We start from the raw sequence: 15,034 nt of genomic DNA, 5'->3' as shown, positions 1-15,034 counted from the left end.
TGCGGTATACGGAGTGTCCTTAACCAGAATTAAACGAGACGTCCTTTGTTGGACCAGGAAGTATCACGTTGCTATGCCAACACGTTCACTACAGCGTCGTTGCGCTCTCACAACAATTGAATGAAAATGATTTATAAATTTGGAAAATAATTTGAAAAGAAAATGTATTTACTTGTTTTATTTTGGTTAATGTTTGAGGAGCTGCGGTGTATGTACAACAGATATCTGTTACAGAGACAAAGGAGGAGGAAATTAAGAAGAACATTTTAAAACAAAAACAAGCTTGAAACTACTTACATTTAAACACCACATCTTCGCTTGTACATCTGCCGAAGTCACCATTTTATTTTTATTTTTTTTTACATTTTTCAAATAAATGACAGTTGTTAACAGCGACGCAAAGAATTGTGGGCTATCTGCAGTGGCGAAGGATACACCTCACGCATCCTCCGAATTCCTGTGAAAGAAGGGCGCATTCGAAAGTCGCATTCAGTGTGTCCTACTTACTTTTCTGAAATGATACAGAATCAATGACGTATGCAACCTTCGAATGCAACTTCCGGAGGACACAGCCTTCAAAATGAGACACAGCTTCTATCACGTCTTCTTGACATGCACGGACATGTTCACACAAAATTATGTCAAATTGCCCGTCTTGTGGAGTATCATCGTAAAGATAGCTAGTTATGTCTTAAGTGAATGTAAACATGAGATTAGATGCACGTGTAACAGTGTATTGGATCCGTGCAGCTCTTAAAGTGACAGCAGCCTAATATTCCTGCTGCTGTCAGGTTTTTATGTTAATCAAACAAAAGACAGAAAAAATCACTCACTGCTCTTGACTGAATAACTTTAATAAGGGTTAATCTATATTTATACAGTGAAGACTATGCAGTAATATTTTACATTTGATTACTATTACTGTACCTGAAAATATAGTTTAGACCTACATGAAAAACCTGAAAAGAACTGTTTATTTAATTTGTATGTTTGTTCTGTTGTATTTATTTGGGCTTTTGCTCGTAATTGATTATTTGTTCTTGTTTTATTATTGACTGTCTGTAACAATATTTAAAATTTATATGAGTTAGGCTAGTGTTTTTTTGTGTCATAAACTTATTGATTAAGGTTAGATGGATCAAAACAACTAAAAGAATATCTAGGCCTATTTTATTTATATATTTATAAAAAAAAAAATTGTGTTGGGGCCAGTAAAAATTTTGGCAGGGCAAGTAAAAATTTGAACCACTGGCCCAGCCGGGCCAGAGGAAAAAATCCTTAGCGAGCCCTGATGTTAGAATGATTTCTGAAGGATCATGTGACACTAACAACTGGAGTAATGACTGCTGAAAATTCAACTTTGCCATCTCATTTTAAAATGAATAGAAAACAGTTATTTGAAATATTAAATTAATATTTAATATTTTACGTAATATTAATGTTTTGCTGTTTTTGATCAAATAACTGTAGCCTGGGTGAGCTTCTTTCAAGAACATTAAAAAATCTTACTGTTTTTTATTAATATATATTATACATTACCAGCAGACTCATGTGCTGTTGGCACTGCATGCTTGTTTTTTGCATGCAGCCTACAAGGACAACTCAATAGAAAGACTTCACATTTAATACTTTACAACTTAGGTAAAATATGATTTTTGTGCTGTAGATTCAGCAATGGCAGTGTAGAACAGTGGTGCAGACACTGTGTAATAATTGAGATTTTAGTAAAAGACATTTAAGCTAGTATTGTAAAATGAATAGTGTGTCAGACAGCATACATTTGAACAATTAATGCAGCAAGTATGACTTTGATTCATTGGCAACTGTAAACTAACCTCTTTTGCAATGTGCCTAACAAATACCCCTCATTCATAACAGTATACTGGTTGACACATTTCTACTGTCACATGGCACAAATTTACACCTACTCAGTTTTTAATTCACAGTAAAAAAATGGAAAATTGGTGTCATGCAGGATTTTGTTAAAAAATGCAATTGAATAAAATAATTCAACAATGTCTCCACTACATGAAAAATGTGACTTTTGTAATTCAGTGGATAAATCTGATATGATCGCAGTGTGTGACTAAATTAATACAGTCACATTTTTCATTGCACATCTTGGTGTATTGAATGGCTATAAAACATTGCAAATAATTAATCTTTGCGTCTGAGCAAGACCTTGTGTATATGAACACAGAGAAATGATGATCTGTAGGGTTGGGTAAAAAATATTGATTTCTCAATTTTAATCGATTCTAATTTTTATCGATATCGATTCTTAAATCCCAAGAACTGATCTTTTAGTTTATGCTGTTTTCAGTTGATAAATGAACAGAACTTTGTAGCGTGCCTCCCATCCAATGAATTGCAATAAGCTTTGTGCTTTGTTACTTTTGATATAAAACAAAGTCTCATTTCAAATTCTGTCAATTTTATTATGAAATTCAAACAATAAATACAGTTTTATCGCTCTTTAATATGGCTTGACATCACTGTTGCTGCCTCAGATCAAGCGAAGCAGCAATGTGAAGCGCACTGAGCTGATTATCTCTTCTGTTTTACTACTAGTTAAAGCACCAAGTAAACATGAATGAACATTAGAAGGTATGTTAAAAGATACAGTACAACTTAACAAAATCTGTATCATGTCTCATGTAATCGCTTAATCAGTGTTTCAACTGTGGAAATTCATCAAAAAAACAACTTGTAAAGCCACTCAATGACCATAGACCATTTAACTTTATTATTATAAAAACGTCCTAATTTGTGTTTCTGCACAAATCAGTTAATTTTAACCTAAAGCATTATAGTAATGTAGTACCAACTGACTCCTATAGTATCAAGAGATATTTTTATTTCCCCGTTGAGAAAATTTGCTATGTATGTGATTTATATCCTGATTAATTGATATTGAATCCATTTGTAAGCTTGTGAATTGAATCATGAAATTTGTGTCAATGCCCAACCCTAATGATCTGTTTTGTTTGAGTTCACATCTGTGTGTCTTTTTTTCCTTCCATCACATCATTTGCTCTATTGTAGTTTTCTTTGGGGCTTTAAACTCAATGGAGCAGTCAGCCTCAGGAGTGAAGACAGGGATGTGGGAAGTTGGGAATAATGTCATTTTTTTTTTTTTTGGTCTATCACCACCATCAAGATTTTAAGTTAAAATGTATAAAGGAAAGTGCAAATGTTAATTGAGCTCCCAAATGAATTTGTGAAGAACTTGTGGTTAAGTATAAATGTCTCTGTGGTGCTTCACTCCACAACAATGCTAAAGTTTAAGCATGGCTAATGCAAAGTACTCTAGCTTCACGTTGTTTTAACATTCATAAATTTTTGGCTGTTATGGGGTTGGACTTCAAGTAAACATGAATAATGTCGGATACAAAGACACTATTATTGGATAATATTTATCACTTATATAATATAAGGTAATAAATTATTATATAATTAGTTGGTGTGAATAGAAAGTGGACTAAAGAGGATCAAAAACAATAATTATTTAAAATATTTCATATTTTATTTTGATACAACTTTATTTAAAATATTATCATCCATATTACCGTTGTACAATATTTGTTTACACAGTTTAGTGTGAATTAATGTATGTGTAAGTGTTTTAATGCTGATGCTCACAGAAGAACGATTTAAGCTTTCAGTTATCTGAATGTGTACGTATCATTTTGATGGCTTGAGCTGAACTCTGGCAGTGATAAATGTCCCATTTATGTCATTTTAAGTGCTGCTTGACTTTTTGCAGCTGGAAGGTTTCTGTTAATGAAACAAGTATGCGGCTTGGAAAGAACAGATATTGGAATAGCTTGTGGAAATTCAGCATCTTGAAAAAACAGCATTTGTGAACAACGAACATGTTCCCACCTCCTAAAATCAGACTGTTAGGAATGCATTGGTGTTATTGGTTATTACATAGTGTCGTTATATTTAATAGCCCAATTGTCGTTATGTTACGGTCTGTGCTTAATGTAATATTTGAAACTGTTTTTTTTTTTGCTTTTTTTTTTTATAATGTTTGTCTTTAAAAGCTCATGCTCATTCGAGCAAATCCCAGACTAAACATGCTGCTTAATGTGTCCACTGTACTTTTTTTTTTTCATTCAAAAACATCTAAAAGGAAATGAAAATGATCAGGAGAGAAAGATGATTTTAGTTCAATCCTGACATGTTTTAGCTCTAATTACTGCTGTTTTATGTCATCTGCAGGTTTGTCTTTTTTTCTTTTTCTTTTTTTTTTTTTTTTTTTCCATTTTTAAACAGATCCATTTCCTGGAGCCGTATTACTCTAGAGCCGTTCTCAGCTTGTGCAGCTTTATTAGAGGCCAGCCCGAAACAGTTGTTTTACTCAAAACACACTGTTTTGCACTGGTTGATGTGTCTTTAGAGGCTTGTTTTGGGCCAGTGCATTTGTTACAGGCCATTATGGATTAAAATGCAGCCAATGGTCAATAATATTGTCTCGGCTCAGCTTGGCAGCCATCCTGGGTTGGCAGCCGGTGACTGAAGAGCAAACAGAACACGCTGCAAAACTCTGCAAAACTCTGACATAATTTATTTGCTTTCCCTTTGAGAATGTTGCACAATTTCTGCTCTGCCCTCAAACCACCAGTGTAATTTAATAATAATCTGTGTGAGTAATAAGCAATTATGATGTGCCCTGGCAAGACTTACTTAACGGTCCACATGCTTACAGATCAAAAATAGCTCTGATGAGAGTGCACAAAGCTCACCAGTTTGACTACAAAAATAATTTTTTTGATCAGTATTTTGTCGTTTTCCACTAAAGATGTCAAACATTCTTAAAACAACATATGTTTACTTGAAGTGGTTAATAAACTAGTTTGTATGGAAGCTTGTTTCCGCCACTAAATAAAAAAAAAAAAAAAAGGTAATTGTGACTTTTTATCTCACAATTCTGACATTTTTTTTATAATTGCGATATTTTAACTCACAATTACGCCTTTATAAAGTCAGAATTGCGTGATATAAACTCGCAATTGCATGTTATAAAGTCAGAATTGGGAGATAAAAACTGAGAAAATTTTTAAAAAAATTTCCTAACAATTGGACGTAACATTTGCGAGTATATATCAAATGTTATATATACGAGTATATATCAACAATTGTGAGTATATATCGCAAAATTCTGACTTGATAACTCGCAATTTTGACTTATATCATGCAATTCTGAGAAAAAAGTCAGAATTGTGAGATAAAAAGTCACAATTACCTTTTTTATTTTTTATTTCATTGTGGAAACAAGCTTCCATAAGTTTGCACAGAATATATCTTAAATCCCCCCCCCAGCGATCCAAGCAGCTTTCTGTTGTCAATGTCTGATTTACATGACCAGCTTCGACCCTATTGCAAAATCTGCGTGAAATTCCAGATTGCATGGATTCCTATTGAAATGACTGGATTTCTCCTGCAAAAATTCACCAAACAATGGTAAATGTGACTGCACCTTAAAAAAAAATCTACTTTAATTCAGAATATTTTTTCTGGAATCGACATATTTTATATTTTGTCAGTATTTTATTGTATTACTTTTTACCTCAGTTGAAAATATACCATCGTAAGTCATTATGTGGAACATATCTGAATTATTCCTTGAATTAAGCCATCAAAATATGACCAAAATCACTATGGGTTGTCCTGTTTTTGTGACAGGTACAGTATTGGTACTGAGATGTGATGGTGGCTTATGTTGTACAGTCAAACCAAAATTTATTCAGACACCTTGAACATTTCAGTTAAGCTGTGTCAGAAAACAATTAATCTTAATAATGTCAGATAACACTTAAGCAAAACATGGTCAGGTCAAAGTGTCTGAATAATTTTTGGGCCCAAATTTTTATCAGTTTTACTGGTAGTTCGCTGTATGAAGATTTTTTGGGTATAATATATCAGTTTACTTTATTTTGCTATTCTCACTTACATAAATGAACTATAGTGTCCTGCATCCACTAGTAAAAAAATGATAAAAATATAGTGTCTGAATAATTTTTGGTTTGACTGTATATGATACTGTGAGTGACACAATGACCTGCGCTGTTTGTTATCAGATAATTCAATGTCCGTACAACTTATTAGTCTGTTTCATCAATGCTTGCAGCGTGAGTTTACCACTCTTATAAACTAACTGGGTAGAAGGTTGAGAGATTCTTTTTTAAATGTATTTTATGGTTTATTAGTTTAAGGGAAGAAGAGAAGAATTGCTCGGAAGGTCTGTGAGAGCTGTGAAACAAAGGTGATTATATCAGAGAAGACAGATCCCTTGTAAAAAAAAAAAAAAAAGGCACCATTTTTCCTCACAGTAGTGCTCATTAATCATATCTCCACACCACTGGAGAATAAGAGAGAGAGAGAGAAACTATGTAGAAGCAAACTACATTACCTGCTAAATCCTTTTTTTAGATTTTTGAAGAATCTTCACGCTTTATGCCAAAAAAAAAAAGAAAAGAAGAAGCATTAATTCTTGAAAATCCTTACACTGAAACATTACAGTGAGTAAATAAGGACATGGTGTTCATTTTTGGGTGAACTGTCCCTTTAAGAAAGGCATTGTTCACGTACAGTTCATTTAGAGATTCAGCTTTTTGTCTGTTAATCGCTATATATATTTATTTGTGTGATATATTAATAACTGTTCTACTCGTTCATGTTCTCTGCCTCTCTTGCTCAGTTGTTCTATTTTCTGTTATTGCTTTGGCAATAGCAAGCAATTTTGTTATGCCAATAAAGCACTTGAGAAGAGAGAGAGCGAAGGTCCGTCTCTACTGCATTAGCCCGTTTCAATTTGCCTCAGATTGATTCTGCTGAACATGAGGAGCAGATGAAGGTCGTCTGTTTACACCCACGTTCTTAATGTTTTCATACTGTAACTTTTTGCTAGTTGTTTTTTCATTTTCCCTCATGGTGTCAGTGTAAAGATTTTATTTTAACCCAAACACTCTGACAGCCTCTCGTTTTAGATGTTGTTATTTATGAAATATATATATTTGTAGGACTGGGTGAGGTATATTGACTTATGTTTGAATTCAGTAACGCCAAATCAATAAAAAACAGCAACAGATTCACTGAATCACGTCCAGAAACAACACAGACAAGCTCTCCAACACCTTTATTTAGACATTGATCACTCATCCCTCCACGCAGTGGACTCAAACCAAAGCCGCAGTCTGGAAAATAGCTGTTTTTATCTGGCTGATGCATTGCTCCTTTTTTTGTTATGATCAGTGTATTATGGACAGTGTTTGTCAGCTGATATACCCTGTTCACACAATGAAAATTAAAGTGATACCATATTAAAGAACGACTTGCAACATGTTGATAATAACATATGCATCTCAGTGTAAGAATTAAACTTTCTTTCTTCTGTGGAACACAGAAGATATGTCTGGGTTTTTTTGTCTATGGGTCAATGACGTGACGGCTAATTTTTTGTCCAAAGGCCTTAATAATAAAAAACAAAACAAAGATATGACATCCAAAGATAGTACAACTAGATCTCTTTTATTAAATCCAAAAGGTTTTAATCATATTTTGCTACATATAAAGGTATACTATATTGCCAAGTATTGAGACACCCCTCCAAATCATTGAATTCAGGTGTTCCAATCACTTCTATGGCCACAGGTGTATAAAATCAAGCACCTAGGCATGCAGACTACTTCTACAAAAATTTGTGAAAGAATGGGTCACTCTCAGGAGCTCAGTGAATTCAAGCGTGGTACCGTGATAGGTTGCCACCTGTGCAATAAGTCCATTCCTAAAATTTCCTCACTACTAAATATTCTACGGTCAACTGTTAGTGGTATCATAACAAAGTGGAAGCAATTGGGAACAACAGCAACTCAGCCACGAAATGGTAGGCCATGTAAAATCACAGAGCGGGGTCAGCGCATACTGAGGCGCACAGTGCGCAGAAGTCGCCAACTTTCTGTAGAGTCAATAGCTGCAGACCTCCAAACTTTGTGTGGCCTTCAGATTAGCTCAAGAACAGTGTGTAGAGAGCTTAATGGAATGGGTTTCATCCTGCATCCAAGCCTTACATCACCAAGTGCAATGCAAAGCGTCGGCAACTGGACTCTAGAGCAGTGGAGACGTGTTCTCTGGAGTGATGAATCAAGCTTCTCTGTCTGGCAATCCGATGGATGAGTCTGGGTCTGGTGGTTGCCAGGAGAATGGTACTTGCCTGACTGCATTGTGCCAAGTGTAAAGTTTGGTGGAGGGGGATTATGGTGTAGGGTTGTTTTTCAGGGGTTGGGCTTGGCCCCTTAGTTCCAGTGAAAGGAACTCTTAATGCTTCAGCATACCAAGACATTTTGGACCATTTCATGCTCCCAACTTTGTGGGAACAGTTTGGGGGTGGCCCCTTCCTGTTTCAACATGACTGCGCACCAGTGCACAAAGCAAGGTCCATAAAGACAAGGATTAGCAAGTTTGGTGTGGAGGAACTTGACTGGCCTGCACAGAGGGATGAACTAGAGCGGAGACTGCGAGCCAGGCCTTCTCGCCAACATCACTGCCTGACCTCACAAATGCACGTTTAGAAGAATGGTCAAAAATTCCCATAAATACACTCCTAAACCTTGTGGAAAGCCTTCCCAGAAGAGTTGAAGCTGTTATAGCTTTAAAGGGTGGGCCAACTCCATATTAAACCCTACGGATTAATAATGGGATGTCATTAAAGTTCATGTGCACGTGAAGGCAGGCGTCCCAAAACTTTTAGCAATATAGTGTATTTTAAAGTGTCAAAAGGTCATTCGGTTTAACCATCCAAAGGCCAATGCAGCCATTTCATTTGTGATTAAAATATCTTAAAATGTATTAAATGTATATATTTTTTATTCTGCCATGATTTTATAACATCATATATCAACCTAGTGCAAAATGGTATTAAAATTATGTGTAGAAGTCGTTGCTTTGTTATGAGAAAGAATATCCGGAAAAATTAATTTCATTGATGTCATTCGGAGTAACTAATATAAAGGGACCGTTTTGGATCAAGTCATGTGGTCAATAGCATGTGACAGGATGTGACATCATTCAGACACCTGCAAAGGACTACATGGTCTTGAAGTAAAATAACTAACTCTTTTTAACTATTTGAAAAATTCATGTTTTCACTTACTCATACGCATGTCCCAAAACATCAGGTCATTTGGTACAACCACTATAAAATATGGAAAATGTTGTAATATTTTAAAAACTTGTCCTTTGGCTAGCTCGCTAGCAAGCTAACTAGCTAGCTTATTCGTCAATGACCCCTATGCAGTTTAAATCAGTGGGCTTCAATATTATTAAGCCCAACAGTATTTGGTATATGCTTAATCCAACAACATCTAAACATTAACAAGCGAAAGGTTATTAAAATGTACATTTTTGCCCATTTGCCCAGTTTTCTTCTGGACTTATTGGTTCTGGCATTTTATTTAGTGTGTGCGTGTCTCTTTTTGACATCAAAACTAGAGAAAAGTGCATGTAAAATTTTTTTATTTGACCATTGAATTTTATAAAATTATATATATATATATATATTTATTTTTTTATTTTTTTTTGCTGTTTTTTAATAATTGTATTTTGTTGAAAAATAAACATACTTATTGTTGTTCTAGGTAAATATATCAGATAGACATCTTCCATCATGCCTAGTTGTTTTTTCCGTGCTTTTTAAGATTTTAAGATGGCATTAAAAAAGCTTAAGAGATGCATGTTAATTGTTGAAAGGTCGCAACCTCGATTCAAATTCGAATTTCGATTCGAAGTTTTAAATCTGTGTTGGTGCTGCCACTGACCAAGAGAGAGCAGTTGTCATGTATGAAGCAGCTTCACAAGCAGTCCTTTCAAGGACACTGTATCATTATCACATCTAGTTTAAGACACCTCAATACGCCTCCATTCAGTTTTTCTCCATCTTCCTGCATCTTGCAGGAAGAATGTGTATGTGGAAGAATATGTTGTGTGTGTGTGTGTGTTTGTGCGCGCATTTTTGTGACATATCAGGACACAAATTTGTAGAATGACATACGTATGACATAGATATTACAAGGAGAGGGTGACTTATGAGGACATTACCCCATGTCCCCATTTTTCAAAAGGCTTGTAAATCATACAGAATGAGTTTTTTTGAGAAAGTAAAAATGTGCACAGTTTTCTGTGATGGGTAGGTCTAGGTGTAGGGTTGGTGTAGGGCGATAGAAAATACGGTTTGTACAGTATAAAAACCATTACGCCTATGGAATGTCCCCACAATTCACAAAAAACAAACGTGTGTGTGTGTAGACTGTAAGAGTACGTTTACACGACAACAGTGTACTTAAAACGGAAACATTTTTCCTTTGCATTTTAGCATACAGACGACAACATTGTCAAAATGATCCCCATTCTAACGGATCCGTGAAAACAATTAAAAATTCTGTATTGTACATGCCAGGCCAATAGTTAGCGATGTCACTTTGTAAAGAACATCATGTCACCATTTTCACAAATTTGCGTTTTTGTAGTTTACACAAAGACGATAATGGCCCCCAAAACGGTGTTGTCATATAAATGAATGGCCAAAACACATAAAAAGTTATACGTTTTTAGTAGAAAACCGTTTTCTTAACGGCCCCTAAAACAATGGATTTTAATCAGGAGGCCGGGCCTACTATGGGGTCTTCCAAACTTTCAAGAAGGGCTGCTACCATTCTTAAAATTATACACATTTAGTTTTATTAACATAATCTTAATTAAAATGCAAAAAAAAAAAAAAAAAAAAAAACACTACAAATAAAACTGTACAATGGTAAACAGACATCATATTTTTTAGTTTAATTTTTATTAAACCACCTCTGAAAAATAACTAATAGAATTAAAATAACATTAAAATTGTAGAATTGTTCTTGTGTAGTTGTTACTGGATTACGATCAGTGTTCAATGAAGATGAGGAGAAAAAAAGTCACACAGTTAATGTGTTTTCATGATGAATCATTGTTGTTCCTTTCAATTACACTGTATATGCAATATAACTTCACCTTTATAGTAGGGCTTTTTTTTTTTTTTTTTTTTTTTTTTTTATACAACTGTTCTATTAAACCCATAACTAGATTGGCCTAGAATTGAATTCTGAGAAATTGATCCAATGTTACACAACAGATTAAAAAAAAATTAATTTTTTAATTAATTACAGGGTTTTAAAAAAATCAGTGGCATTTTCACCTCAATTTCTGTTTATTTTCAGACACGTGTGTTGTAGTTTTCTCAGTGGTGCGGTGGTGTCAGCGAGGTGTAATGTGGCCGTGTGGTGGTGCGTTTAGCGGCAATGTGACAACAGTGGGGGAGGGGAGGTCATATTTAGAGCACTCCCATGTGTTCACGATGCCACTGAGGATGAGGTTACAGGGTCAGATATAAACCAGATAGTTTTCCTACACTCTTTTACTTACATTTATTCTGCTGAATTCTTGTTAAAGCTCACATAATTCATGACTTTGCCTCTCTACACAAGAGTTTTTGTCCTTGTGTCCTGACAGTTACTCAGTTTAACTTCACTGCAGACTCGCACCTGTAAAACAGATTCTTTCAAGGACACCTACAGCATACAGCCATCTAGTGGCAGTCTAAAGAGGATAATATTCACCTCATCTTTACACCACTTTACACTCACATCCCGATCCTGTTTCATCTCATTTTATTGACTCTTTATTCACCATATAGTGATGATCAAAATGAATAACTTTTGATTTATGCAATTACACTTTCTTTTCCGTTATGACATATTTCACCTTTCTTAGAGTACATATTTCTCTGGAAGTAATTGGCATGGCCTGGTTTTCTTTTTGCATCACTGTGAGAGTTTTCTGCATTAAAAGAGAGAGATATAGCGAAAGAAAGATGATTATTATGGTAGAGCGGAAGAAAGAGAGTATTATGGTGCGATTCAAACTTGTGTGCATTTCCTCATCTAAGCATTAGTGAATAACATTTTAATGAAAACTTTCTTAGCCTGCCCCCTACTGTTGTCCAAGAAGTGCTTTACATCCTCTGCAGTTCAGCATTCTGTTAGTGAGAGAAAACTCACTCTAAAAGTGTGTTCATGATCAGTATTGTATCTTAGAGCCAACTGGACATTAATTTTAATTTTTATATGTTTGGAAATTCTCAAAAAACACATTTTGTTATGCCATCAAAGAATCATTAAAGGTCAAGTACTTTATGGTTTATACTGCCCCTAGTGGTGATAGTTAACTTTAGTCAGAACAACATGCACATTCATACAAAAATGTCATCTTTTACTATTTAACTGATGTTTTAAATGAAATGCATAATATTTTTGCCCCCATGCTGTATTAACAATCAAACAGACCCTTTTATTGTTCTGTTGCTTTTGCGAGGTGAAAGCTTCATGCTAAATAAATCAGTTTAATTCACTTTTGGCCAGTCAGTGACACAAATTCATTTCATACTTAACCCTTTAAAAAAAAAAAAAAAAAAAAAAAAATCAAACTGTTAATTTTATGAGTAGAAAAGATTTATCTGAACTAAATCTGAAATAAAATACCCAGATATTTTTTTTGTCAGTGATATTGAAATGGATTTGATTTTGTGTTAAAATGTTTTTGAAGCAGAATACCTGTGTGTGGATCTGTAGGGCTCTTTCCTGATGTGACTGTAGATTGACATCTGTTAATGATGTGCTGCTGCAGTTCATCAAATGACCAGTTGGTGTCTCTGTTTAGCCTTTTTTCAACTTTACTTAATGTCCATTTTCCAGTGTTTCAGAAGATCTGCAGGGTTACAAACCCTGAACACTGTGTCAAGTTCATGGCTTTGACATTATTTAAAAATGCATTATTCACAGTATTTCAGATTTCTATGGAATATAAATCGAAATATGCAAATTATTACTCATTTTTAAATGAGAAACATTTGCTTTGTATAAAGTCATTAATTATGGAATCTAGATCTTGTAGGTGAAATAATATTTCAGAAATAAAGTGCCTAAAGATCTTTACAAATGTTTGATTGTTTTTCCCTTTTGTCTCCTGCAGGCTCAGAGTTGCAGTGTTAATACTGTCATCAGCACTTAAAGCACACTGAAAGAGCTCCTCCCAGCAGATCACTACACACCAGGCCTGTAACACACCAGCTGCCCCTCCATCATCATGATCACCTCAGAGCTGCCAGTGCTACAGTGAGTCCAAGCTTCATTTCCACATATAGGCTGGAGTTCACTTCAGCTACAACTAAATGAAATGAAAACTATCCCATGATTTACTCACCCTCAAGGCATCCTAGATCTTCTTTCAGAGAACCACAATCGGAGTTATATTAAAACATGGCTCTTCCAAGCTTTATATTAGTAGTGAATGGGCCGTTGTATTTTGAAGCCCAAGAAAGTGCATCCATCCATCATAAAAGTAATCCACATATTTAATAAATTATTTTTAAATAATAATAAATTAAATATTAGAATTAAGCTTGCAAAAACACTCAATAGCAGAATTTTGCGTTTAATTTACATCAGATGTGGACAAAAATAATATTTCTTTTCATGACACAGATGTTCAGAGTTCATGAGGAGCCTGTGGTGTGTTTTTCTCACAGGGACTCCGGTGAGTCGGGTCAGGACACAGTGAGTCTCAGTATGAGCATGAGTGAGCTGGACGACCCTGGAGATGGAAAGACCAAGAAGAAGAGAGGAAGGCCTGGCAGACCACCGGTATGCCTCACACAAAAACTGTTTTCTAGACTTACCACAGAAAAAAAATTTTTTAATGTGGTTTAACTTTTAAATTTTTATTCCCCCTGTCTCCAGGCACCCAACAAGAAGCCTCGGAAGTCACCTTCAGAAAAAGGCTTAATGGGACCCCCGCGGGGGCGGAAGGCCAATGGAATGGCTCAGCAGAATGGAGAGGGGGATCCCGTTACTCTGTTTGAAGTGGTCAAACAGGGAAAGAGCGCTATGCAGGTATAAAATTCAAGTATAAAATCATACGAGAAAACTGATCACCATGCAGATTTGCTTAAATTGGTTTTAGGTTTCTTATGTCTAATGTAATTTCAGTTAGGTGGTATTTTTATTTGGTCAGCTTTGATGATAATTGCATTTCACCACACAAAAAATGCAAATGACATTTATAAAATATCCCATCTGGGTTTCATTTATACATAGATTATATGTAAAAAAAAAAAAAAAAAAAGGTTTTTTTTTTTTTATTATTTACAGAGTAAAGTCAGTTTATAGAAATCACATAGAACCGAATGAAACGGTTATAATGTCAAATTGAATAAATTTGCTAACAGTGTTAAATAATGTAATTGTGTTAAACTTGTACACTACCTTTGAATAGTTTGGGGTTAGTAAGATCTATTTTTTAAAAAGATATTACTAATTTTATTCAGCAAAGCTACATAAATTGATAGAGTTACAGTAAATTTTGCCGTCATTATGATAGGATAGTATAGAGTGGACAGGAAGTGAGGTAGGGGGAACGGGATCGGAAAAAGTCCACGAGCCAGGACTCGAACTCGGTGGCCCGAACCACAACAGTGCTACGTGTCTGTGCGCTACCCACTAGGCTATCGGCACCGACCGCTAAAGACAATTGTAATGTTACAATAGATTTCTATTTCAAATAAATGCTGTTCTTTTGTATTCTCTATTTATTCAAGAAAAAATGTATTATAATTTCCACAAAATATTAAGCAGCACAGCTGTTAAACATTCGTAATAATAATAAATGTTTTTATTACCGATTCAGCATAATAGAATGATTTCTGAAGGATCATGTGACACTGAAGACTGGAGTAATGACTGCTTTGCCCATTACAGCAATAAATTGCATTGTTTAGTATATGTAAATAGAAAACAGTTGAAATTGTAATGTTTTAGATGAGCATAAGAGAAAAAAAAAACAAAAACATTAAAACCCCCAAACTTTTGAACGGTATTGTATAATTAATTGCATACATTAACACATTCATTTAACAGCCCTAACTATAAAATATTAAACAGTGTGTATT

General features: G+C 34.7%; 1 protein-coding gene across 4 annotated transcripts in view; it reads left to right on the top strand.

The window, feature by feature from the left end:
- The window catches only part of stag1a (stromal antigen 1a), a 49,401-nt gene that overhangs the window by 19,406 nt on the left and 14,961 nt on the right, over nucleotides 1-15,034 (top strand). For all 4 annotated transcript variants that reach the window (XR_007933407.1, XR_007933405.1, XM_051918507.1 and 1 more), the window contains exons 2-4: nucleotides 13,060-13,202; nucleotides 13,616-13,730; nucleotides 13,827-13,979. Coding sequence is in view for 2 of the 4 variants with exons in the window: in XM_051918507.1 (XP_051774467.1) it covers nucleotides 13,174-13,202; nucleotides 13,616-13,730; nucleotides 13,827-13,979 (297 nt within the window). In the remaining 2 variants the exon portion in view is untranslated. The remainder of the gene's footprint in view (nucleotides 1-13,059; nucleotides 13,203-13,615; nucleotides 13,731-13,826; nucleotides 13,980-15,034) is intronic.

Source organism: Ctenopharyngodon idella, chromosome 2, assembly GCF_019924925.1.
Source record: "Ctenopharyngodon idella isolate HZGC_01 chromosome 2, HZGC01, whole genome shotgun sequence".
Taxonomy (NCBI): Eukaryota; Metazoa; Chordata; class Actinopteri; order Cypriniformes; family Xenocyprididae; genus Ctenopharyngodon; species Ctenopharyngodon idella.
This window is presented reverse-complemented; position numbering and strand designations above follow the sequence as displayed.